At 38.4% G+C, this 27,480-nt stretch overlaps 1 protein-coding gene across 2 annotated transcripts; it reads left to right on the forward strand.

Annotated features, from left to right (window-relative positions):
• Positions 1 to 1,624: 1,624 nt before the first annotated feature.
• med23 (mediator complex subunit 23) lies at positions 1,625 to 27,113 on the forward strand. Of its 2 annotated transcripts, XM_049478985.1 has the most exons (30): positions 1,625 to 1,809; positions 2,986 to 3,017; positions 3,119 to 3,206; positions 3,315 to 3,439; positions 3,664 to 3,775; positions 4,057 to 4,155; positions 4,544 to 4,645; positions 5,025 to 5,094; positions 5,339 to 5,451; positions 7,690 to 7,785; positions 8,511 to 8,528; positions 12,592 to 12,792; positions 13,492 to 13,635; positions 13,870 to 14,015; positions 14,165 to 14,410; positions 15,751 to 15,893; positions 16,053 to 16,227; positions 16,556 to 16,719; positions 17,343 to 17,467; positions 18,408 to 18,613; positions 18,903 to 19,083; positions 19,325 to 19,495; positions 19,942 to 20,158; positions 20,459 to 20,695; positions 21,004 to 21,169; positions 21,411 to 21,483; positions 23,049 to 23,263; positions 24,307 to 24,427; positions 24,801 to 24,932; positions 25,183 to 27,113. In XM_049478985.1, exons 1-30 carry the CDS (start codon positions 1,759 to 1,761, stop codon positions 25,342 to 25,344), a joined length of 4,131 nt encoding a protein of 1,376 aa, XP_049334942.1. In that variant the 5' UTR covers positions 1,625 to 1,758; the 3' UTR covers positions 25,345 to 27,113. The 2 variants fall into 2 exon arrangements, with proteins under 2 accessions (XP_049334942.1, XP_049334948.1); XM_049478991.1 differs by lacking the exon at positions 8,511 to 8,528 and having other exon boundaries at positions 1,626 to 1,809.
• The last annotated feature ends 367 nt before the right edge of the window (positions 27,114 to 27,480 follow it).

Here is a 27,480-nt window from a genome sequence, read left to right on the forward strand (position 1 = left end):
ATCCACTGTTGTACAGGTTAGCTGTATTTTTATAAAAGTAAATTGATTAAGGATGGCAATGTCGTTCAAGAAACAACACATATAGCTGCATGTTGTTTACAGCTGATGGAACTTCCTGTTGTAGATGTGACTTGTAGAATATTCTCAGGGGTCACTAATAGGCGGACCGCGGTCCGGGTCCGGACCCAGACATTGTCCAATCCGGACCCAAACCAATAAACTACTGAGAAGGATTTAATTCTGACAGTGTTCATTTAAAGCGGTGGAACTTTTATTGTTTTTATGGTTCACGTGCTTTGCGACGCATTAAACTTACACCCCAATCACGTGTGCTGTAAGATCAGCAAACGCTCTCCTCTGCCAATCAGATCTGTGCATATGCGGGAGCACGGAGCCACACAGGCGAAGCAGGCGGTGAGAAATCGGAGAATAAAGCGAGAAAATAAAAAATAAATTAAGATGATAATGTAATGTAACCGAGCAAAACAGTCCACTTTACTCCACCTGATCAGAACTCCCTCGTTCGCAGGCGCTCTCTCTACTCCCGAAACAACCCTACCTTAAAACTAAGGCAACCCCCAGAGGACAAAAAGCATTGACAACTCCCCCATCAGTTTTACCCACAACATAATAAAGTCTGATACAGTACTAATATTAAATACAATAAAACTGCTGTTTTTAAACAAAGCTGATACAAGTTCAGCAAACATTTCTCCATATATTGTATGATTTGTCATTCATGTAATTATCATGACAGGCAGGCCTAAATCTAATATAAATAAAAATAGAATAAATATATAGCATTTTGAAACAAAGTTAACATACAGATTCACATTAATAGACTCGATAAGTTAAATTATTCAGGGTGTTTTAATTTATTTTATGATAGGTTGATAATGTAATTATTGTGACAGACCTATTTACAACAATACATATTGTTGAAATGTACTAGTATGTGTAATTTGTAACACTGACAGAACTACAAGGCTTCTTCAGTGTACAGGATATAATACTAAATCATAACGCAAGTTAAAAATGGCGAAGGTCCGGACCTTGGCCTGGCAAAATTTTCTTTAACTGGACCGTACTGAATTCTATTTAAATACCCCTGTTCTAGATGTTTCAGATGGGGTATTGTGTGACGGTAACAGGAAAGAGTGAAAACCAGGGACACAAATAAATGTGTATTTTAACTTTATGGATATAATATATGTATATTATGGATATTTAATATTATGGATTTATATGGAAAATATTTTAAAGCATACATGGGACTTGAAGTCACAAAGCAATGCAAGAAAATTACATGTGAAGGATTTTAATAATTATATTTTATGGTAAAATTTATAGAGAGTGGGGACAGGTAACAAATGCTATTTTTTCAGTGTTCTATATATATATATATATATATTACATATCTTACTTTTGCAATTAGGTCAAGACACTATGCTTATTAATAAAATGTATTTTAACGTTATTTTGTGTGCACATTTATATATGTCATTTCCTGGAGACAGAAATGGCACAGATTCTGTGGAATATGCCAGTTTTTTGTAGAGAATAACGAGGAGGAGGAGGAGTGTTTTTACTGGATCCGGAACCCTGGTTTGGGGCTGCTGGAGGATCAGGAGGGGGGATTGTTATTGAAGCTGCGCGGCGGCTCCGCTGTAGGAGGAGCGGCTGATCATGTATCTAAAGCAGAAATTAAACTAAGTGTAAAATATTCCGGCGCTTTTTCTACGCTGTGAGGGTTAAACCATGGCGGTCCCGATGGAGAGTCAGCTGCAGAGTATCTTTGAGGACGTGGTGGTGCGTGTTTGTGTTTCTGGAGCTGAAACGGAGAGTTAGAGTCGCTTTAGCCGAGCTAGAGAAACTAGCCCTTATCAGAAAAACTGAACTGATTTAAACTCCCCCAACTTTATAACAGGAGCTCAGATATGATTATCTATAACTTCACTGTATTAAGCATTCCATTAGCTCCTTAGTAAACGGGGGTTAATCTCCACGCTGAAAGCTGTATGAAGAGTTAGCTAACGTTAGCTAGCTTAGCTTTTAGGTTAGCTAGCATTAGCTAGGTTACCATTGTCTTCTCTACGATGCTCTCTGAGTTAGCTAAATGACGGTTAAGGTTCAGATAAACCATTCACTTACCGAGTTTAGCTAACGTTATCTGAACATAACCTAATTATCTCAGAAAATATGGAGTAAAACCAGAAGCAACAGTTAAAGTGTTCATGTAGCTTGAGGTAGAATAAATTGATTTAAACAGCCTCAGAGAAAAATACACTTATTTTGATCAAAATTAGGCCAGCTACACCACAGACACACTATATATATAACCTATATTTGGCCATATCTTAAAATCTGGAGCCTGATTATTAAAAATAAAATGTGCAGAGAAACGTTGTAAAGTCTGCAGTTTTGGTTTTGACCTCCACCTAAAAAAAGTGTGATAGATAGATAGATAGATAGATAGATAGATAGATAGATAGATAGATAGATACTTTATTGATCCCTGAGGGGAAATTCTACAAAATAGAAAATTATAAATGATGTCACATTTTGCTTTGCACAAAATCCCCCTCTGTCATTGTGATACACAGATATTTTACTTCAGTTAGGGCTGTGGCATATTGTATCATATTTATTAATATCGTACAAATGTGAGACTATAAAAACTGAATATCGTGATAATAGCAATATTCTTGAAAGCAGTCTTTGTTGCAGCAGTGTATTCTTGATCTTTTTTTGTCATTCCAGACTATAGTTATCGCAAAAATAGATTGGATTATGATGATAATATTTTAAAGTCATGTTGCCCACCCCTGACTGATTTTTATACAAATTAGAAATGTTGCTGTTATACACTTAAAAATGGAAGATAACACCAATTTCTTGTGTTCATAAGATTATTAATGTCTTCGTTTTATGTAATTCATAATCAAAGCTTTGTAAAAATTCATGTTTTTTTTTTTTACCCCTCAGAAAACAGAAGTAATTGAGGAGGCTTTCGCTGGGTATGTGACAGTATACATTGAGTTTTTACATCATACAAACATTTGTGGTTATGTGGCATGTTCTTCTAAATTAAGTATAAATTATATTTCTATAACTACAGGATGTTTATGGACACCCCTGAAGATGAAAGAACCAAACTTATCAGCTGTTTAGGAGCATTCAGGCAATACTGGAGCAGTCTTCCTGAGGTTAGTTACACAAAAACCTGTGCCACTTTGCCCCAGGGCATTGTCTTGTCCTTTTATTAACTTTTAAGTATATCATGGGGCATTATGCAGTGCTGCTCTTTTCTGCAGGAGTCCCATGAGCAGTGTGTGCAGTGGATCGTGAGGTTTATCCACAGCCAGCACAGTCCAAAACGCATCTCCTTCCTCTATGACTGCTTGGCCATGGCGGTGGAGACCAGTCTGCTGCCCCCCAGGTACTTACATGTATAAGACAAATTACACAAAACTGTAGTGGTAGAAGTAAGGCTAATAATAAAATTTAATAAAATAAATCTAGTTAAAAAAAAAAATGTTTTATTGATCTATGAACACAACAGACTGTTAATCGATTTTAGTGGTGTATTGTGAACTGTGTGTAAATAATAAAAAATATTATGATGAATATTATAAATAATATTGTGTGTTTTTGTGTTTATAGAATGGTCTGCCAGGCTCTGATCAACTCTGATTCTCTGGAGTGGGAACGCACACAACTCTGGGCTTTGACCTTTAAACTCATTCGCAAAATCATCGGTGGAGTTGATTATAAGGTACAGTGGAATCTTCACTTTATATAAAATTCCAGAATAATTGAATGCATTAACACTTTAACATTCAAAAAACTAGTTTTGAGTATTTGCCTATGGTCTCATTTTGTGTTATGCGCTTTAATAGTTAGGGAATAAAAACACAGTCGAGCGGGGGGCATATGTTTTGTTACCAAATACTAACACATGTCTGTCTCCAACCATTTACTAAATGTTAACTTGGAAGTGTTAATCTGTTGTTAGATGGCCTAAAACATAACCACCTGTTTTGTGTTCTGTTGCAGGGTGTGAGAGACCTTCTGAAGGCTGTTTTGGATAAAGTTCAGACCATCCCCAACCTGGTCAGCTCGGCTGTAGTGCATCAGCTGCTGCCTGTGCGAGAGGTATAGTTCAGTGTAGCATGGAATAGCTACATCTTTTATTACAATACATTTACGATAAGTGATATTGAACAATAAAGGAAGAGCCTGGTTCTGTCAGCTAGGGCTAGCCAAGATAGACAAGATAGCCCCAGAATAGACAGTCTTAAAACTTTTAATAGCCTGTTTAAAACTCACAAATCATTATTACTATTCAAAATCATAGCATGTGGGACAAGTTAGTTTTTTTTGCTGTAACATAAATATATTTCTGGGATGATTATGAAGCCCTTTGTGGTCCAAGTCAGTTGTGTTGAAATGTGGAAAGCAACATGGGCTCTTCTTTTTGGTTTGAGAATAAGGACCACTGTATTTATATTAATAACATGGATCTCTGTTGTTGTTGTTGAAGGTGGTGGAGTACATCCTGGACAGGAATGCTTGTCTCCTTCCAGCTTATTTTGCTGTGAATGAAATCCGGAAACTCTACCCAGAGGGACAGCTCTCACACTGGGTAAAGCGCACACACACCTGCACTTAATTTCAAATAGGGAGTTAACATGCATGCTCACATGCTTTATTTCAACCATAGTGCAATAATTACACACCCCAGCACCCCAGGTTACAAGAGGTTTAAAATTTAAAATTTAATCAGTAAAATGATTCAGTATGTGTCAATTTTCTACAAGTTTGACAAAATTGAGTTCTGTGTGATATACTTTGGTTTAGTGCCATGCAATTTTATTTAGCATCACCTGGATTTAGATGTGATTAAATGAAATAGAGTTTAACTTAATACAGTCAATTTGTAATACTCTGTCAGCCTGATGCACAGAAAAATGATGATTGCATTATAAACTGTTTTTTCACAATTGACTCAACTTTTCTTACAGCTTTTGGGCGGCTTGATATCAGACTTTGTGGACAGCTTCCGGCCAACTGCAAGAATAAACTCCATTTGTGGTGAGGCATCAAGATATATCATATTTTACATTTTCCTTCATTACTGATCCCATTAAGGCCACAAAGTTAAGAAGAAAAATAAATAAAGCAAAAGTTTAATACAGTCTCTTTCAGTTAAAATGCATTCAATAATAATAAGTAGGGTTCTATCTGGCTCTGACTCTGTATGTTTGAGTGGACCAGGCTGTGGTTGAAGGTTGTATTTTTTTGGAAATGTGTTGTGTGTGTGTGTGTTTTGTGTTAGGTCGCTGTAGTCTCCTCCCTGTGGTGAATAACTCTGGAGCGATCTGTAACTCATGGAAGCTGGATCCAGCCACCCTGCGCTTCCCTCTGAAAGGCATGTTGCCCTATGATAAGGTAAAATCCCCTTTCACACAGTGAACACACTTTTACCTGAGTTCACTGTTCCCTTTGTAGAGATCTATTCAACAACAAAGCACTGGCTTAAGGCTGCTTTATGCTTCTGTGTAGATGCACCTCTTTGTGTCTGTGCGGCTGCTTGGCCACCGTGGGCAAAAAAAAGCACAAAGCCTGTCTGCCAACATTAATCAGTGTATACCCATGCTTCACAGACACAAGCAAAAAAATAGTGTTACAGCCTCTGTAAGATAATAGATTTGCAATAAGCAAGAATAAAAAAAAATCAGATTATTGACCAGATAAAGTATTTGTTTTTGTCACTAGTAGTTACCGTAGTAGTAACTGTAAGACTGTAAGACCAGATTTTAGGGTTACTTTCTATAATTCTGTCTGAATTCACACCACTAGGTTAAAATAGACTCAAATCTGATTTTATTTTGGTTAAATATGAGACAGATCGGATTGTTCCTAGCTGTGTGAAAATGTCATTATTTATTTATTTATTTTTTTTTTTGTAATTATGTGTGGATTGGATATGTATTCGATTTGTGGTTGTATGACATGACTGTGAACAGGCAGATTGGATTTCGTGCGTCTTTTTGTCTGTACACATGCTTTTTATGCTGTTGGTGATTGAAGAGTAACTGTTTATTTTACCTTGAGTGTATTGACAAATATCTTTCAATTATGATTACTTACCTTAGTATCTATAATTGCATAATTATTGTGTGAAACCTTGTATTGTATATGCATTAACCAATACTCACATTATATTTGATCATTTTTACTCACAGTGTATTTTACACGCAATTATATAGAAGATTAACCAATAATCACAATATACTCTTTACACATATAGTAAAACATTGTTTGATCAGGCATGTGACTAACACAGACTCTATTATATGACAAATTAACCCACATGATACATTTACTAACACATAGGATTTATTATATGGCGGACTAACCACGCGTTACTAACACATTAACATATAACATATGAGATGTAGCTCAGGCTTGAAGTATTTTGTTTACTGCATGACCCTAACTAACGGTCATCAACTCGACAGAGGAGACTTTTAGATCAAAGCGGCCTTCTGTGTGTGGGGGAACCTGCAGCGGCTTCAAAGAGGGGGGTGACGCACACACACAGATAGTGCCACGATGTTCCATTCTGGAAGAACACAGTCAAGGCCAAACACTAGTGGTCTGATCAGACCTGTGAAACTTGAGCACTAACACATGAAATTACGCATACTAACATGAGATGATTTTAGCAACGCCTCATCAGCAGGTTTCACGTCATTTGGGGTATAAACATGGAGTCAGATCAGAGGGGGGTCAGAACTTATGCTGGGACGGCTGTTAGACGGTCTTTCATGTGTGGGTTCTCCTGAATATTCAGTACTTTGTAATAAATACTTGGTTTGCTTTCAACTTCACTCCACCTGTCTGACTCTCTCTATCAAACGAACACGCAGGGGAGTTGTACCCCGGACGAGAGGTGGGGGTAGCCCACCTTTTCATTTTCTTTTCTGCAACATGATGGAGGTTAAAGTATGAGAATATCTTCACTTGTTGGTCATTATTGCAACACAACAAAGCAGTTATTTTTTTCTCAATCGCACAAGATCAGCGTTCAACCTCTGAAAAGTGAAAATCAGTCTTCTTCTGGCTGCCACACAGATCTTCACATTGGTCACAAGCCATTAAACAAATCGGAACTGCTTTGCACTGGGAGTGGCATAAAATCACCCAGAAGCAGCATGAATGCCAAGATGCATAAAAGCTATGATTTAAAAATTATTTCGATTTTTTAACATATTAGTCTTGTTGTTTCTGAATGAAAATTTACTTTTTTTTTTTTTTTTTTTGCATTATTTAAGGGCTGAAGGCACTGCATATTTTTTGTTCTTTTGACCATTTCTCATTTTCTGCAAATAAATGCTCTGAATGACAATATTTTAAATCGGAACTTGGGTGAAATGTTGTCAGTAGTTGATAGAATAAATGTGCGTTTTACTTATATATATACCGTTAATTACTAAAATTAATAAAATCATTTGTATAGAAAAGTAAGTTATCTGCAGCAGAGTACATCTTGACCACTTGACCACATGTGACAACGAAAAGGTCCAGGACCAAGGCCATATCATGCTTGATCTTCCTGAATTATATATCCTTATTATATAACTTCTGTAGTTCAGGACCTAACTGTGAACCTTTTCTTTGTAGGACCTGTTTGAGCCCCAGACCGGGTTGCTTAGATATGTTTTGGAGCAGCCTTACTCCAGAGATATGGTCTGCAACATGCTTGGCCTTAACAAACAGGTACTCCCCACCTTCATTTGTCACTTTCCTCTTTATTTTTCTCTCTGTCCTGAACTCTCTCTATACTTCTACATCTCTCTCTCTCTCTCTCTCTTTGTCTCTGTTTGTTTCTGTGCCTCTGTCTATCTGATCCACCCCATCTCCCTTTATTCTGTCCCTCTCCTCTGTTCTGTGAAACATCCTGAGTTTAAACCAGGTGCTTTAGAGAGGGAGAGAAAGAGAGAAGAAAAGAATAAAAAGACAGAACACAGCAGCCAGCCTTTACAGTCAGTGGGTTAGGTGGTTGCAGGGTTAAGGGAATGACAGCGGGTTCTTATTTTTTATTAATTATTTTGCATTGCTTTGTTTTTGCAAGGCCAGTGTCCAGAAAACTCCCTGCCACACCAATGCATCTTTAAACTTGCCATCTTTTGCTTGGCTGTGCAAAAATCTTTCTCTCTCTCTCTCTCTATCTCTCTCTCTCTCTCTGGGTGGGTGTGGGCGGGGCCTCTAGCTGTCTGTCTCCCTCCTGTTTCTGACCAATGGCATGCTCTCTTGCTCTGCTGTCTCAGGGAGAATAGCCTCGCCTTTCTCTCTGATACATGTCTGTTGGGGGGTGTGGTTTGGCTTGACTGACGGGGTACTTGGAGCTGGCCTCCTAGTCACTGTTATTTGTCTTCTTTTTTTTCTTCCTTTATTTTTGTTCTGTCCTGTCTTACCCCGCCCACCTTGCGCCAATGCTCTAGACCCTGAACATTGCTCAGGTATGTTCACAAATCTTACTGTTGTATTGTGACTAACCAGACTCTATGGAAGCTTCTCCATAGTCCAAACAATCTGATTTCATCTAATGACAGAACAAACCCATACATAAGTACACACATGCATGAACCTACATGTGGAAAAGTTTACATGTAGTTATGCAGCAGTTAATGTAGTAATGCTGCTCCAGTCATCCAGGAACACTTTTAGAGGCTGCCTTTCCATGCCCTGCTTTAGGAAATCAAGCCTTCTAGTTACAAATTTTGCACTGAAATCTCAACACAGATTCTATCTAATTAATTACTAGTTAATACTCTTTTTATTCAGTACTGAAATATTCCTTTTAAGGGGAAGCTTTCATTTAAATTCAACATTTTTTTTGTAAGTTTTTAGTTATATTCACATTTAATTGACCTACTATTTAACCAAAAGAGGCCACTATTCACGAGGACAGAGTTAAGCAGTGGGTGTGTATGTTGTCAAGGTAACCACCCTAACTATAAAGCGCTGGAAACCCTGTCTGAACACCTCCACTACACAGTCTCCAATGCAACAGTATTGGATGTAAAATACTTGAATAATAGTATTTCCCTGCTTCTGCTGATGGGTGGTTCTAATAGGCTATAGGTATAGTTCACCTTTTGATAATGGAAGTTTTGTTCCTTTTTAAATTTGTGTTTTGTTTACTTTAAGAGTGCAGAATAAGAAATGCTCTTAAAGCATAAATAAGACAATAAGACACCCGTTAAACAATAGAAGAAGAAAAAGAACCAATGTTGTGCCAAAATCTGACTCACCTTTGCATGCAATCATGTCACGCGGCAGCATGGACGCAAAAGCTTTCACCGTCGATTTCTGAATCTGCTGTAACTGATTAGCACTTATTTATAAACATAAATAAAGGGAATTTGAGGGACTTATTCTGCTGTGTGACGCAACGTAGAAGGAGTTGCTTTTTGTCACTAGTACTCCCATAGTTCCAGTGCTGAGCTAGTAATGCATACCTCAGACATTTGTGTAATTGTGTTTTTTAGCTTTAATGATAGCAGGCAGTTTAAATTTGAGTAGGTCAGTCTGGCCAAACAAACCCTCAAACAGAAAATTGTCTCAAAACATGGTCCAACTGAACACTAGAGACTTCATCCCACAGACATGTTTTATCAATTTATCTTTCATCCCAGTATATGTGCCAAATCTTCTGCATGTCACCTCAATGGAGAAGCTGCAGTGTATCTAGGGAGACAAAAGGGGGTGTTTAGAAGCTTTTACTTGGGGTCTTTCAGGTACTCTTATTTTTAAAGGACCTTCTATCTACACTCTGTTATTTCAGTTCTTTAAAGGTCAGGACTCCACATGGTCACCCAAGAGCAGGTATTATTTGGGTAGTGGTGTGTTAATGTGTGTTGTGCTGGTATAAGGGAGATTATAAAGTAACCATATTATACCAACAAAATAACCAAGGTACCATATTTTTCTCACCATAAGGAGCACTGTATTATAAGTCACACTATCAATAAACGTCTATTTTCATACATAAGGCACATCGAATTACAAGGCCCATTATGCGACACTAGTAAGAAACAGGGGTGTCACCACGTTTCCCTTCTAATTCAGCAGGTCTCTGGGTGGTGAGACCTATAAAGCTAAGCTAAGCTAAGTTAAGTAAACCAAACTGTAATTCTTAAAAAATAAAAAAGAAGAAAGAAAGAAAAACAAAACAAAACTGAGTGTTCCAGTAAGACAGGCCGTTATTAGCTGGCATTTCATTTCACGTAGCTTGTTTTAACACAGTAAATGCGGAGACTACAGTCTAGGGCTGTAAATCTTTGGGAATCCCACAATTCTTGGGGTCACGATTAGATTTTTTTCCGATTCTTTCAAATCAGTTGGATTTCTTTTTCTTCATCTTTCATACACTAGACACCTCTCTGTAGGCTAATAGGGAGAGGCAGTAAGAGCGTTTCCATGTCGTGGGTTTCGTGTCGTGCGACAGTAGCCGAGCTCCGCGGTACAGTTAAAAAGCTCCACGTGACAGTAGCTGCACCTGCAAAAAAAAGAAAAAAAAGAAGAGAATCAATTCTGAATCGTTCAATGTTAAAAACGCGATTCGAGCTCGGATCGATTTTTTCCTGCACCCCTACTACCGTCCAATATACTCAACTCTGAGCGGTGAAAGAGCTAGCGATTAGCGGGGTTAGCAGGCAATGCTAATATTGCTCTAGCGGGTAATACTCCACACTGAGTGGCAAAAGAGCTAGCGCTCAGCGGCTAATGCTAATACTGCTCCAGGCTCAGTGCTGGAGAACTAAACAGTATATTTAAAATGTTTGTATTTAGATAAGTAAATTGTGTGGTAAGTGAATATTTTATTTAAAACATCTAAAGGGGACCCTTAAAGAGTTAGGTATACTTAAACACACTTAGTTTCAGTAAGGATAAACTAAGCTCACTCCCACTATTGAGATGTTCAACAAGGCTCTCCAGTGGAATCAGCAGACCAACTGCTGAAGTGCTCTCTAAAGCACAGGGGTTGTAGAGATTAATGATATATGCTGCAGCTTTTCCTGCAGTCAGAGCTTCTGTGCAGTTATCGTGTGTGTGTGTGTGTGTGTGTGTGTGTGTGTGTGTGTGTGTGAGAGAGCACTTTTGCTCCTTCATGTTTCTGGTGTGGCTGTATTATCTGAGCCGTGGTTGCTGCTGGATGGTTTGTGAGGTGTTTATTTATCTTGAAAGTATAAAGTCAAAGTCAAGTTTACACAACTTCCTTAAATATTAATCAGTCCAGACATTGTTAGTGTCTGAAGATACAGAATGGATGTCTAAATCTCTCTTCAAACTGTAGTATAAAGAATAAAAAAAGAGAAGGCATGTTTTTTTTTCTCAACAATTTTAAGTCAGTCTAAATCAGTGATTGAGATTGATTGAGAGAGTAAATAAACGGTGCTTCAAAGGGATTTGACGTATATTCATAAACATTTAGTATAAAGGCCTTGTATGAGGGAGCTTTTAAAGACATAATGATCATGCTAGCTAGCTAAACAATTTGAAAAACAAAAATTGAAAAACTAAACAGTAAATCTACCTGTCTAGCTAATGTAGTGCCAATACACTCTAGGCTTCTTCGCCACTGTGAAGAACCCTGACACAGGATATTTTTGCTTTTTTTTGGATTAAACTCACTCTGAACAGTTTATTTTCAAATTAGATAATGAGAGTAGAGGATAAGTGCAGATAGAGCATGTGCAGTAGAGACAGTGTCTCTATACTGGAAGTGTGCACTGATCTGGATTTGTCTTTAGAAATTGGGGGAAAATTTAATTGTCAGTATTAGCCGTCCATCAGCTTTCCTGGCTGTCAGATCATTACCAAACCCTTAAAACAAGATAAAAATTGAGGGTTTGAGTTATTAATGAGGGAGAAGCTTCCACAGTTGACAGAACACATGAATTCATTTTAAATAATTGTTTTCATTCTGCCTAGCCAGTTACAAACGTACATAAGAGAGTTTTTTTTTTTTCTTTCATTTTCATCCACTGTAGTCCAGTCCGCTGGTATACCCATGTTGATAAAAACAGTGACGAGTCACAGTCTGAATATCTGAATTGTGCTGTGTTTAAGATAAAACGGAAAACTGTGTAAATTTGACAACAAGAGCAATCGTTTGGTCTAATATAGAAATAAGACAACAACTTCTCCCAGTAAAACTATGCAGTTCAGTCTGTACAGTGTTTCTATTGTACTGCATTCTAAGATCTTATTTCTTATTTTTATTGCTGATGTCTAAATATTTCAGTAAATGTTAATATATCTGTGACATTGTATCTGAAACAATCACCCTCTTCATATGATGTGGAAGACTGGGTGATGTGGTCTGGGATGTTCAGTACCCAGTTATTACTTTAGATCACCTTTAATTTCAATATAGACATTTTTGTATAAAACTTGTAATTGAAAAATGTGCATAAGCGTATCTGTCCTGTGGGTCTTCCTTCCTCTTTCTCTCTCTCTCTCTGTCTCTTTCTCTTTCACTCTCTCACTGTCTCTCTCGCCCTGCTGGGTATGCAGCATAAGCAGCGCTGCACCGTGCTGGAGGACCAGCTGGTGGACCTGGTGGTTTACGCCATGGAGCGTTCGGAGACTGAGGAGCAGTTTGATGATGGTGGAACCAGCCAGCTGCTGTGGCAACATCTATCCAGCCAGCTCATCTTCTTCGTCCTCTTTCAGTTTGCCAGCTTCCCACACATGGTGCTGTCCCTGCATCAGAAGGTGCATGCACTACATTTCTACACGGACACACACACACACACACATGCATTAGGCATCTGTGCAAGCATGAAAGTGAATCCCAAACCTAATTCCCTTTTTCATTAATAATACTAATGAAAAAAAGTTTTTTTTGACTCATAAAAGCACTGGGACTTTTTTTTGATTAATTATTTCTTTATTTTTTAGTAAGATTTCACATAAAGCCACTTCCCAGAGATTTTACACCAATCAACAGAACCAGTTAACATATAAGGCTTATAAATGATTCTCTGATTATTCGAAATATTATATAAAAAAACTTTTTTAACAGTGTTTGATTTTTTTTAAATAAATGATAACTAATGTATCTGTTGGAGGGAGTTTTTTTACTATTTGTACATAGTTTATTCTGTTTGTTAGTAATTCAGCCCAAGTTTTGTTTTAGCCCAGTAAGTTGAATGACAACTTATATTCTCAAAAACTTGTGTAGCAGATATTTAATGAATAAAGTAATACAGATACAGACCAGCAATTTCAGATCGATTTGGCTGGTTAAAATATTTGTAGATCATTAGATCTCCTGAGATTTTCAAATAACAATACTCTAGAGCAGGTGCTACCAATCTAGATTTAGAATGAAAATCTGGCATTATAAGACAATTTTGATCTCAATACTGATATTGTGTGTGTGTGTGTGTGTGTTTGTCTCTGTCTCGGCAGCTGGCTGGTCGTGGTCTGATTAAAGGTAGAGATCACTTAATGTGGGTGCTGCTGCAGTTTATCTCTGGAAGCATCCAGAAAAATGCGTTGGGTGACTTCCTGCCAGTCATGAAGCTCTTTGACCTGCTTTACCCAGAGAAAGAGGTAATTAAACCAATTCAAAGAATGCTATATTAGTGCAGACCTAATATTTATCATGTGAAAACTTTCAATTCATTCATTAGTTTATCCTAATGCTGAGAAGTCCCCCTAGTGGGGTGCAAAGAAAATATAGTCGGGGAGCTGCGCTGTGAAAACTATATTTTGGTAAACCATTCGTTTGACCTGTGTTATTCTCTGTGCACTACATGTGTTTTTTTTTTGCTCTCTCCCCTGCAGTGTATTCCAGTTTCAGACATCAACAAACCCCAGTCTACCCACGCCTTCGCCATGACCTGCATTTGGATCCACCTGAACCGCAAAGCCCAGAATGACAACTCCAAACTACAGATTCCTATTCCGCACTCGCTCAAACTGCACCATGAGTAAGAGTCAAATACACACGTACACACATGATAAGTTCTGTTAAGCAGCTCGATATCTTTAAAGCTTTAACAACAGTTGATTAAAAACACTTTTACATCCAGCAATGTTAATGTGTTCATTTTTATATCTTGCTCTCTGTCTGCTTCAGGTTTCTGCAGCAGAGTTTACGCAACAAGAGCCTGCCGATGACCGACTATAAGATTGCGCTGCTGTGTAACGCTTACTCCACCAACTCCGAGTGCTTCACTCTACCCATGGGTGTGCTGGTGGAGACCATCTATGGTAACGGTACACAGCGCATCTCTCTGCCGGGAACCAACTGCATAGCATGTGGCTCGGTCACGCCCCTGCCCATGAACCTGCTCGATTCTCTCACCGTTCACGCCAAAATGAGGTGAGCCTCGGAGCTGCCTAACATTTTAAGTACAAATTTTTGCCTGATAATTATGCAAATTATCTCCATAGTTTATAACCAGTGGTTGGAGAGTTTTATTAACCCCTGTCTGGGGTTTTATGTTTTATTTAAACATTTAACTATTATAGCTATTAACACTATTAGATATGGAAGGTTTACAGGTTAATATAAAATGTTGGCAGATTATGCTTCATAGAGTAAGCAATGGGTTTATGTAGGTTTGTCAGATGGACATGACCTTTATTGGTCATGGTGGTTAAAAAGTTGGCTGTTAAGGTAAAAAAAAAAAAACAAAAAAAACAATTGTTCTCATGAATTTGCAAGCACTCATTTTGGACTTCATCATGGCACAATTGGCCTTTTTTTTGATGGTCAGACACGACAAACTGTATTTGGGCTCATTTTCAGCCAGCTTAAGTGATCAGCGATCAGCTGATGTTCCTGATTTAGCCAATCAGATGCATTACAGGAACCCTGTTTTTTTGTTTTGTTTTGTTTTGTTTTGATTGTTGTTTTTTTTTTGACCCACACTTGACCCAATATAAGCTGCAGCTGAGTCAGTGTTAAATTATTGTTGATATTATTCAAATAATAATCTAGTTATAAACATTTAACGGTAAATATAGGCTATCATAAGAAGAAAACTGACTCCAGAATACAGGCAATGAGACGGCTGATGCATCCAAGTAAACAAAAATAGTTTTATTTTTATAATGATGTTTATTTATCTCTCAAGAAATCCACTTACTTTGTTTAATAAAGATCTGTTGATCAGCTACAAACTTTAGTTGTCCTTAAAGTTGTCCTTTTGGAGCAGCAGCTCTTTTTATGTACAGCAGTCTCTCAGTCCATGGCGATGTAAAACTACATTTGACTGTGTTTCATCAGCTTCAAGTTTATGACAGGCCCTCTTGGGTTGTTCATGACCATGGCAAATTGGTTACACCTTTTATAACTTGTAGACAGTTGTTTAAAATGATCTTGGAATCTGCAATAGATGCCAAGATGTGATTTTGGGCTGACTTGGTTGATTAAGCTCGTCTTCTAACATGAACAGTTTGACCAGTCTGGTTGGCAGGGTGGTAATGCTGTCCGACCAGCTTGGTCATGTTTGTCACTCCCGCCAAGCAGCTTGCTCATGCTTATTCCTGATTGTGTTTCTCCACCATTGTTGAATGATCTGGAACTGGTCATATTCGCATGAAGTGTTTACTTTATTTGCTATGCTAACTTGGCTGACATTTATGTTTAGGTATATTTATGTGAATAAATGTACAATATTTGCTCATTTAAAGCATATTTCCCTCTTTATGTGCTAGTCTCATCCACAGTATAGCCACTCGGGTCATTAAACTGGCCCATGCCAAGTCTAGTGTTGCCCTGGCCCCTGCCCTGGTGGAGACGTACAGCCGCCTGCTGGTCTACATGGAGATTGAATCTCTTGGAATCAAAGGCTTCATCAGTAAGAACTTATTTTATTAAATAGCGAACTCCCTTTTCTCACTATGGAACTGACAAACCACTTCGCTGTAAAGTGAAAAAGGGTGGGCAAGATTGTAAAATATTGGGAATCTTAAAGATATTAATCTGAGTTGCCTCTCTCTCTCGTCCTCTCCATCAGGTCAGCTGTTACCGAACGTGTTTAAGTGTCATGCGTGGGGGATTCTGCACACTCTGCTGGAGATGTTCAGTTACCGGATGCACCACATCCAGCCGCACTACCGTGTTCAGCTCCTCTCTCACCTCCACTCACTCGCTGCTGTACCGCAGACCAATCAGAACCAGCTGCACCTTTGGTCAGATGTTTAGCAGTTAGACACAAATAAATTTTTACCTACCAGAAAAGAAAGAAAGAATGATGGTTGTATGTGTGACTGGTTAAATGGAAAGTTTGATGATTGTGGGTGGATGGAAGGATGAATAAGAGACATATATATATTAATAGAAATGTGATTTGTTATTTTTTGGATTAAAAGAATGAATGAATGAACGAATGAATGAATGGACAAGTTGATTGTTGGTAAAAGGAAATAACCAGAGGCTTAGTGACATGTTTTTCTATTAAAAAGATTTGTAAGATATGTTTTTCTTTTTCATTAAATCTGTGTTATATGTGTGTTTCAGTGTGGAGAGCACAGCTCTCAGGTTAATAACAGCATTGGGAAGTTCAGAAGTCCAACCACAGTTCACACGTTTTCTCAGTGACCCCAAGACAGTGCTTTCTGCAGAATCTGAGGAGCTGAACCGAGCACTGATCCTTACTCTTGCCCGTGCCACACACATCACTGGTATGCTGACCCTTATTCACTACCATGCTTTTGTAGAATAATTGCAGATATGCTTGTTTTGATGCTTTTTTATTCCTTAAATCCTATATATATTTTTTTTGCTTTTCATTCAACCATTACAGAGTAACTACTCTAAAACTAATGTTCAATTTCTGTAGTTGTAGTTCTCTATAGTTAGAGTTTGGAAGTGAAGTGTTCTGCTGCAATCAGATTCCCAGACAGGGATTAAGCCTACTCTGGGACAAGAGATTAAGAATAATTTTATTTTATTTATTTATTTTTATTATTATTATTATTATTATTATTATTATTTTAACAATACTGTCTTTTATTGCTTAAATAAAAATATTCTGTTTACATTCCCAAGCCACAATATTGGGCTTTTAGCTGTGAATAGCATTTCAATACAACAGAATGAAAAGGTGAACATGAACAAGAAGAACATACTTTTGGGTGGAGATCTTAGAAAGCCTTTTTAAATATGTTTTTTTAATTTTAAAACCTTTTAAGATGCTATGTAGTTTGATACTGGGCTTTGTCCTTGTTTGCTGAAAATACCTGTTATAGAGTATAAGTGGTTAAAAATGTTTTATTTGCCACTAATTAGCTCCACCATGCTGCAGATTTCTTCACAGGGTCAGACTCCATCCAGGGTACATGGTGTAAGGACATTCTGCAGACCATCATGAACTTCACCCCTCATAACTGGGCCTCTCACACGTTGAGCTGCTTCCCGGCTCCTTTACAGGTGAGCATGAGATACATGATGTTTTTATTAGCCCCAAGCGAACTCACTGAAGACGCAACACTATTGATATTTAAATAAATGTGTTTTAAATTGCTGTTGTGAATCCCCTGCCGTTAATGTATTTGTAGACCCCTGCATGGATGCTAAACTCTGGACTTAGGTCATAAGAATAGAAAATATGTTAACATTAAAATACTAACCCTATGCAATTTATATGGAAGACCAATAAACTGACTCCTTTATGCACTGCTCTTATTAATAGTGTATGTTGCCGCAGTACAATATCATGCAGAAACAGGCCAACAGCTTCAGTTAACAATCATATCAACGGTCATAATGGGGAAGTGTGATTTCAGTTTGTGATTGAGAGTGACATGATTGTTGTCAGAATGCCTGCTTTAATTATTTCCTATTTTAATTGCCGATATCTTGAGATTTTCAGCTCAAATTTGACCCAAAATATTGTAATAAAGTAAGTGCATCCAGTGAGCAGCAATGGAGCATTCAGAAAAGCCTTGTTTAAGAGAGGTCAGCAGAGAATGACTAGACTTATATATTCCATCTGTATAATTTACCCTATTTCTCCCTTTTTGTTCTTAATGCAGGTGTTCTTTTACTCTGGAGAGCTGCAAAAATATATATAAATTAATAATAAAAACACCGTCATATACCGTGAAACAGTCCGAATAAAATAAAAAAAAAATACCATGATATACATTAGTCACATTATTCTTAAATTACAGAAGGCAGAACATGGTACTTCTCGTTTTTTTTAAATTTCATCTTTTTGTTTTTCTCTTTGTTTGCCATTGTGCAGGCAATGAGGAGTTATGAGGAGAACAAAGCACAAGTTTGAGAGAGGGCAGCAAGTGACAAGACATATATATCCCGTCTGTATAATTAACCCTATTTCTTTTTTTTTTTTTTGTTCTTAATGCAGGCGTTCTTTAAGCAGAATAATGTTCCTCAGGAGAGCCGCTTCAACCTGAAGAAGAATGTAGAAGAAGAATACAGGAAGTGGAAGTCCATGACCAACGAGAATGACATCATCACACACTTCTCGATGCAGGGTTCTCCACCTCTCTTCCTCTGCCTGCTGTGGAAAATGCTTCTAGAAACCGACCACATCAACCAGATTGGCTTTAGGTAGCTGCTCTGCTTAAAGAGGCAGTCTGAGTCTTTGTGTGTGTTTTTTTTGTTTGTTTATCTCCTCCTTCAGAACAGTCGTAATGTAAATGTTGTTATTAAGTGTTGATGGACTGAACTGCTTGTACCAGGGGGCACCGATTGTAATGGTTTATTTACTCTAACAGTGCGTTTTTAGTGGAACAGCCTTTAAAGTTGCTAAATACAGAATTTGCCCTAGGCTTGACTTTTGGGACTGTTAATGAAACCTGTTGTTTCTCATCCCTCTCTCCTCTCGTCTGTCTCTCAGGGTTCTGGAAAGGATTGGTGCGCGTGCACTGGTGGCCCACGTGCGGACGTTTGCTGATTTTCTCGTGTACGAGTTTTCCACGTCAGCAGGGGGACAGCAGTTAAACAAGTGCATAGAGATCTTGAACGACATGGTGTGGAAATACAACATTGTCACTCTGGACAGACTAATCCTGTGTCTGGTGAGGAATACACACATGCACACGCGCACACACACACACACACACTCTTTTTTAAAACTGAGCAGACACAAACAATACAGCAAAATACTGTATCACCTGTGCTACTTAAAAAAATAATTTACAGAGCATTAAATTGATCTCAAACCATAACCACATTAAACTACAGAATGCAGAACATGGTACTGCATCATTTTTTAAATATTTCTTTCTCTTGTTTTTCTCTTTGTTTGCCATTATGCAGGCAATGAGGAGTCATGAGGGGAATGAAGCACAAGTTTGCTACTTCATCATCCAGCTTCTCCTCCTCAAGCCCAACGATTTCCGCAACCGTGTCAGTGACTTCGTCAAGGAGAACGCTCCAGAACACTGGCTACAGAGTGACTGGCACAACAAGCACATGTCCTACCACAAGGTAATCATACCCATCATGCACTGTATTAAAATAACACATTTTAACTAACTTCATAGCTTCTGTTACTCACCAAATATAGGTCTCACGGCTACATTACCTTGCTTAACATGCCAAACAAGTCATATCTCAATGTGATCGTATCTACGATATTAAACACAAAGCCTTTCTGCAATCCTTACAGCTAGAAATGTCTTATTCTGCCCTTTGCATTGGCTAACACAGCAATCTCTAAATTATTACTTAATGTAAAATAAAGCATAGTATTTAAAGACTTTTTTTTCTGGCAATAATTTGTTATTCTTTTTTAGACATTTATGGTTATAGATAACATAGACGAGTCTTCATCCTGTCTTACTAAATTCCCTACACAGATCATGATGCAGTTATACAGCATTGGATCTGATTTTGAGTCCCTGTTCACATTCCGCTGCTTTCTTCTTTTTCAGAAATACCCAGAAAAGCTGTACTTTGAGGGTCTGGCTGAGCAGGTGAATCCCCCCATGCAGCTTCAGCCACAGTACTTGCCCATCTACTTTGGTAATGTGTGTCTGCGCTTCCTGCCTGTCTTTGACATCGTCATCCACCGTTTCCTGGAGCTGCTGCCTGTCTCAAAATCCCTGGAGACGCTGTTGGACCACCTAGGCGGGCTCTACAAGTTCCATGGTGAGGAATCAAGAGAGATACGTTGGCTCACAGAAAATATTGGGTTTTGGGTTTTCAGATTATTGCCTTGAGCTCTGAAGAAAGAATAAAAAACTGTATAAAATGTATGACTATGTTTATGAATATGTAATTTAGATGAGCACAATTAGAAGAACAAAAAATTGTGTTCTCCAGATACTAAATAGACATCAGTTCCTCCACCAGCTCTCCTTTTATTAAAGGACTGCTTTACACAGACTAGGAGTTGGATATGAAGTGAAAACATTAGCCTTACTAAATATTAAGTTTTCATTTTTTCAGATCGGCCGGTGACGTACCTCTATAACACCCTGCACTACTATGAGAGGCACCTGCGTGACCGCACCAATCTGAAGCGCAAGCTGGTACACGCCATCATGAGCTCACTGAAGGACAACCGCACACCTGGCTGGTGCCTCAGCGAGACCTACCTCAAGTTTGGAATGAACCCCCGGGACGACAATGTCTGGATCCCAGACGACACCTACTACTGCAAACTCATCGGCCGCCTGGTTGACAATATCCTTTAACTTATTTGGGTCTGGTTTAGAAAACATACATTTCTTCTTCTGAGTAATCTTCAGTGTCAGTAAATATAAAACTGGAGAGACATAAAATAACTGAACAAATGATTTTCTTTTCTTTTGTGTGCAGCGATGCACTGTATATTAGACTAACGCACTGTTATATAGGTTTCTGGTTAGTCTTTATAATGTTTAGGTGTTTTAGTTTGACTAGAAAACTTGTAAATGTGCATTCCCATGTTGAATCCCATGTTACATGGTTATGATTTCTTTTCAGCAAATCTTTTCCTTAGCATGTGTTACCGATGGCTGGAAAGTCTCCAGGTCCTTTCCCCAACTGTGACTGGCGCTTTAATGAGTTTCCGAACCCAGCGGCACACGCGCTTCACGTGACCTGCGTTGAGCTGATGGCTCTTGCTGTGCCGGGGAAAGATGTGGGAAACGCACTGCTAAACGTTGTGCTCAAGAGGTCGGAGCTCCACCACTGCAATTAATAAAAAATATTTTCTGAATATTGTCTCAAAAGGGCAGATTTTGAGTTCTCTGAATGAAAAGTGACTGAGGCTGCTGCTCTGAAAGCATGCATGTTTCTTTAATTCTGCGTTTTGTAAAATCTACTGCAGGTTAAGGGTACATGAGATTGATGCTGGGATGTGTTTGGTTGTTATGTTTGGTTCAGTGTTTTCCTTCCTTTCTATGTTTTTCTGTAGTCAGCCATTGGTGCCCCGCGAGAATGTGACAGCTTGGATGAATGCCATTGGCCTGGTCATCACTGCTCTGCCTGTATGTCCCAGATCTCTCTCTCTCCCTCTCAAAACAGTTTATCTGATCGTTCTTTCTTCATTTATATAGTCAACCCATACATTCATACATAGTTGATGTATATAGGTTTAAAATAGGTAGAGAATAAATCATCTCTTATTTTACTGCTTTGCATTATTTGAGGTCTGAAAACCATTTCTCATTTTCTGCAAATAAATGCTCTAAATGACAATATTTTTATTTAGAATTTGGGAGAAATGTTGTCCGTAATTTATAAAATAAAAAAAACAATAAACCAGGGGTGGCCAAACGTCCCGCAGGCCATTTGTGGCCTGTTTCCTTTTTTGGAGCGGCCTGCGAGGTATTTTAGAAACAGAATGAAAGTTGTCCCGCTGTTAAGCAGGTTTTTATAATGTGAGATTCAAAGTTTGAACGCTAGGTGTCAGAAACGGGTAAAAGAGTCGGAAAGGGGGTGCGCATTTCTAGCGCAGAAAATCGGGGCAAAAGAGTCTAAAAGCGCAGAGGGTGCGCATTTCTAGCGCAGTAAAACAGGCCAAAGAGTCTAAAAGCGGAGAGGGTGCGCAGTTCTAGGGCAGTAAAACGGGCCAAAGAGTCTAAAAGCGGAGAGAGTGCGCAGTTCTAGCGCACAAAAACGGGCCAAAGAGTCTAAAAGCGGAGAGGGTGCGCAGTTCTAGCGCAGTAAAACGGGCCAAAGAGTCTAAAAGCGGAGAGAGTGCGCAGTTCTAGCGCACAAAAACGGGCCAAAGAGTCTAAAAGCGGAGAGGGTGCGCATTTCTAGCACAGAAAAAGGGGCCAAAGAGTCTAAAAGCGGAGAGAGTGCGCATTTCTAGCACAGAAAAACTGGGCAAAAGAGTCTAAAAGCGGAGAGAGTGCTCATTTCTAGCGCAGAAAAACGGGCCAAAAAGTCTAAAAGCGGAGAGTGCGCGCATTTCTAGCACAGAAAAAGGGGCCAAAGAGTCTAAAAGCGGAGAGAGTGCGCATTTCTAGCACAGAAAAACTGGGCAAAAGAGTCTAAAAGCGGAGAGAGTGCTCATTTCTAGCGCAGAAAAACGGGCCAAAAAGTCTAAAAGCGGAGAGAGTGCGCATTTCTAGCGCAAAAAAAACAGGGCAAAAGAGTCTAAAAGCGGAGAGGGTGCGTGTGTTTTATATAAAGAGACATTATGAAATGAAACATCAATTTGAAAAATCTTAGTTTACACAACACTGTCAAAGATAAAGATAGTTAGTCAAGTAAAATGGTGTGTCAATGAAATAATCAGGAAAAAAAGTAATATTTAAAGTGGTATATTTCATTATTTGTTTTATTACAGAGTCTGTGGCCTGTGGCTTATAATATATTTCTTTATCTGGCCCACAACAAAAAAAAGTTTGGACACCTCTGACTTAAACATTTACCTATAAATAGCTAAATCAGAGAAACTGATTCAGAAACTGAAGTGGTTTCTTTTTTTTTTATAGACACACACACACACAAAATAAAATAAAAAATATATTAAACTCATTGTATTTAAAAAAAAAATATTAACTAATGTTTGTGTTTAAGATGTACCTGCTCTGTTTTGCAGGAACCGTACTGGATTGTGCTGCATGATCGCCTTGTGAGCGTTATCAGCAGCCCAGTGTTGACGTCGGAGATGGACTGTGTTGGGTACCCATTCCAGCTGCTGGACTTCACCGCCTGCCACCAGTCCTACTCTGAGATGTACTGCAGCTACGTGCTAGCACTAGCCCACGCAGTCTGGCACCACTCCAGCATTGGACAGCTCTCCCTCATTCCAAAGTAAGACACTTAACCAAGTGTGTGGCATCACTTTTATGTTCGTGTTTTTCACACAGATCCCTGGATCTATCAGACGTTCTTGAACTGGTAATGTTCAGGATTTACTTCCATTTAAATCTGCAACTTAAGCTGTTTTTTACCCAGAGTCTCAGGAAATACCATCAGCTCCTTCATTTCTGAAGCATTTTCAAAATTGACTAATATTTGATGGATTCTGCTTATAAAAAAATTGAAGGCTAAAGTAACTCATTTAGCCACTCTACAGTCTTCTCTTTGCTAGGGTCAAACAACCAAAACCCTGTCACTTTAAACCGCACTGAGACACTTTATCTTCTACTACTCTAATTCCATATCATGCTGCTATAGCAAACTTGCACTCTGGACTGTATGTTTCTGCAACCTGTCTACTCTCCCTATTTATTTATTTTTTTGGGGGTATTTATCTTTATATATTTTGTATATCCTATTTTTTGTATTCTTTAATTGTATCTTATTTTATCTATATATCTGTTTTAATAACATCTCTTGGATGTAAACTGGATTGTGAGATCACAATTTTGTTCCACCTCATGTACCACATGTGATGCGAATGACAATAAAATCTCCTTGAATCCTGAAATCCAGAAAGCTGAGACTGCAATGAACACAGGCTCAACAAAACAGGACAGCTGAGGACTGGATAAATATAGCCTGGTCTGATAAACCACAACTTCTGCTGAGGCACACAGATGGTTGAGTTTGTATTTAGCAGAACACTTTAATATGTGGTAGATCAGAAGGTTAACAGCATTAAAGTGCTTCTGGAAAATTCTACAGGAACTGTGTGATGTAATTATGCCACCATGAGCCATAATTTAAATAGATTTGTCCAGAATGTTGTGAAGAATGTAGGCTGTTTGGAGAGCAAAGAGAGGACCTGTTAGTATTGTGTTCCTAATTAGGTGTATGGGTGTTTCTGGGAACTGTAAATGGTTAACAGGCTACACTTTTACGTTTCTGTGCATTCATTTCTTTGCTTAATCTAGTTTGTGTTACTTTGCCAGGTTTCTGTCCGAGGTTCTAAAGCCACTGGTGAAGACTGAGTTCCAACTCCTCTACATCTACCACCTGGTGGGGCCGTTTCTGCAGCGCTTCCAGCAGGAGAGAACACGCTGCATGCTGGAGGTACGCACCATCCATATCCAGTGTCTTAGACACATTCTTTCAAAGTTTTCCATTTTTATTGTTTAGAACAGTGCTCTCTTTCTGAAGAACAGTTTTCCTCCAACCCAAATCTCAAACTCTCCGTTTAGCTAATTGAGACTTTTGAAGACAATAATTAGTTAGATTAGGGGTTTGTTCCAGTGTATGTAAGAATGAAGCTTTCCATATTGACGCCACTGATCAGGCGCCTGTTGGGTATTTGAATGTAGTTCATTTAAACAATAAGGGTGCTTACCCAATGTTAGACAGTAGTTTGGAAGTACACACCTTTTTTTAAGGTCTCTCTCTCTCTCTCTCTCTCTCTCTCTCTCTCTCTCTCCCCCTTTCCCCTTAGATTGGAGTGGCTTTCTATGAGATGCTGCAAGCTGTGGACCACCACAGTAAGCACCTGGCATATATGGACCCCATCTGTGATTTTCTCTACCACATGAAATACATGTTTACAGGGGACAGCGTCAAAGACCAGGTAACTCACACACGCTCTATGCCCACTCTTCAGCTGGTCTTGCTGCCTTTCTATATATTTTCTCTACCTTTTGTTACAGTTTCTTAACAGCAGCAGTTTTGTTTTTGTTAAGCTGGAGTTGTTGGTTGATATACACAATTAAAGTGTTTTACTTGGAAGGATTTTTTTGTCCCCACCCATAGCTGGTCATTTTAAAGGGCATTATTGACCTTCCTTGTGTTTTGATTCTCTCTCTCGCTATCTCGCTCAGGTGGAGAAGATTATCTGCACATTAAGGCCGGCCATGAAGCTCCGCCTTCGTTTTATCAGCAAGATGGAGCCAGCTGCAGCTGTTGCTACAGCAACCTCCTCCTCCCAGCCAACCATGGTCTCCTCACCTGCCCCTCAGAGTGGACCTGGACCCGTCCAGTGACTCTGCAAATGACCATGTCCCCGGTGGACCCTCACTGTGTTGTTGTCTGATCTATACAGGCTCCTCCCATAAATGTGTTCTTTCATAGCTACTGAGGTTGGACAGGCTTTACACAATGTTGATATACAAATTGATCAGTTTCTCTGATTTTGCTATTTATAGGTATATGTTTGAGTAAAATGAACATTGTTGTTTTATTCTATAAACTACGGACAACATTTCTCCCAAATTCCAAATGAAAATATTATCATTTAGCATTATTTTGCAGAAAATAAGAAATGGCTATATAACACAAAAATTGCAGTTCTCAGACCTCAAATAATGCAAAGAAAACAAGTTCATATTCATAAAGTTTTAAGAGTTCAGAAATAATTATTTGGAGATATGTTTTTTAATCCATTTTCATGCATCCTGGCATGTTCTCCCCCACCAGTCTTACACACTGCCTTTGGATAATTTTATGCCACTCCTGGTGCAAAAATTCAAGCAGTTCAGTTTGGTTTGATGGCTTGTGATCATCCATCTTCCTCTTGATTATATTCCAGAGGTTTTCAATTTGGTAAAATCTGTAGAGAGCTGTATATATGTATTAACACTCAGCACATTTTTAGTTACTACTACATATTTATACTGTATTTAAAATCTGTAATGCTGCAATAAACCCAAGTCTAAATTTTTTGAATTGTTACATTCCTAAATTAATCTGCATTCTGTAAAGCTTGTACAGCCTCAACTACCACAGCTATAAAAAAACATTTAATGGACATAATCGGAATGGTGTAGTAAAAAAGCGAATTAATATGGACTGTAAAGATGGAACAACTGATGTCACACAAATTACGGAGCACTTAGCTGTGAAACACGAGTAGTGGAGAGGCCTCGCGCTCTTTGGTAACATATGAACATTATTCTGCCAGAAGTGAAAGCAGCAGGTTAACTGAATAATTATGAATAAAATTATCAAATAAAAATGATGAAGGACACAGAGTTCTCAAATACTGAATGTCTCAATCATAGTAGTTTATGAAATATGTTTGGTACTCCAAACTAAAATGTATATATTTAGCCATTCACTCTTTTTAGGGGCCCAGAATTTTCCTCACTCGTTGAAATAAGAGTGGAAAGCAGTGTGTAAACACTGTTAACATTTTAATATTTACTACATACAGACCATTCAAAGGAACTAAGCTGCTAAAACTATTTCTATTTTGTCGATGTAATAAAATGTCCAGCCATTCTGCCTATAAAATAGGGCATCCAATCTGATCTTAGGTCATTTCATAAATCAGTCCTGTGGACACAGTCACAATAACAGGCTGTTCTCTGAGATTAATTAAGGGATAGGAAATGATCATGTACAAATTGACTTTCGATTTTGGTTCATAAATACAAAAAACAAAGGCCATATATGGGCCCTTAAATCGAAGGCTGGATTTTATTAGCTGCTCTGGTGAAGCAGCACTGCCCCTCTGCCTTAAAATAACACGGTTAAAGAAATCCTGAGCTTTAGCACAGCTTCCAATTAGGACTGGTCAGGTTAGTAAGTTCATCTATGAATTGCTGAAAGTAAAGTTTTCCTAGAAATGTTTAAGAGACTGATGTTGTAAAGCTGTTGAAGTGGATTTATAATCCCTGGTGAGCAGGCAGTTTCTCTTGTGTTTTCTGAGTTTTATTCTACATGATTTGAGGATTTATTGAAAGTTAGCATATGTCCCTGAACTGTGTAAATATGAGACTGTCTTTACCAATAACTGCAAACATGGAAAGAAGGAAGACACACAGCAGATTGTCTGTTCATGCCTTCAGAGTTGAGTTTGTATAATGCTCAATGCTGTACTTTTTGATGTTATTTTTGGTTTTCTTTTTGTTGTTTTTTGTTGCCTTTTTTAATAAAAAAAAAAACATTTGCAGCTTATGAGTCTTTATCAACTTTTCAGAAACAGTAGAGAAAACACTAGTTGAAGCAGTTTTGAGTTGCAGAGAGTAATTCTTAAGGAGGGTGCTCTTCTGTCCTGTAATTCCAAATCCAACTTTCGTCTTGCTTTAAATAATGAATGGAGTAAAATGTTTATGAGCTTGGAAAGAGCCTAATGTGCAGGGTCTATGAACCTCTTTTGGGTCTGATTCCACAAAGGT

This window comes from Astyanax mexicanus, chromosome 1 (assembly GCF_023375975.1).
Source record: "Astyanax mexicanus isolate ESR-SI-001 chromosome 1, AstMex3_surface, whole genome shotgun sequence".
NCBI classification, from domain to species: Eukaryota; Metazoa; Chordata; class Actinopteri; order Characiformes; family Acestrorhamphidae; genus Astyanax; species Astyanax mexicanus.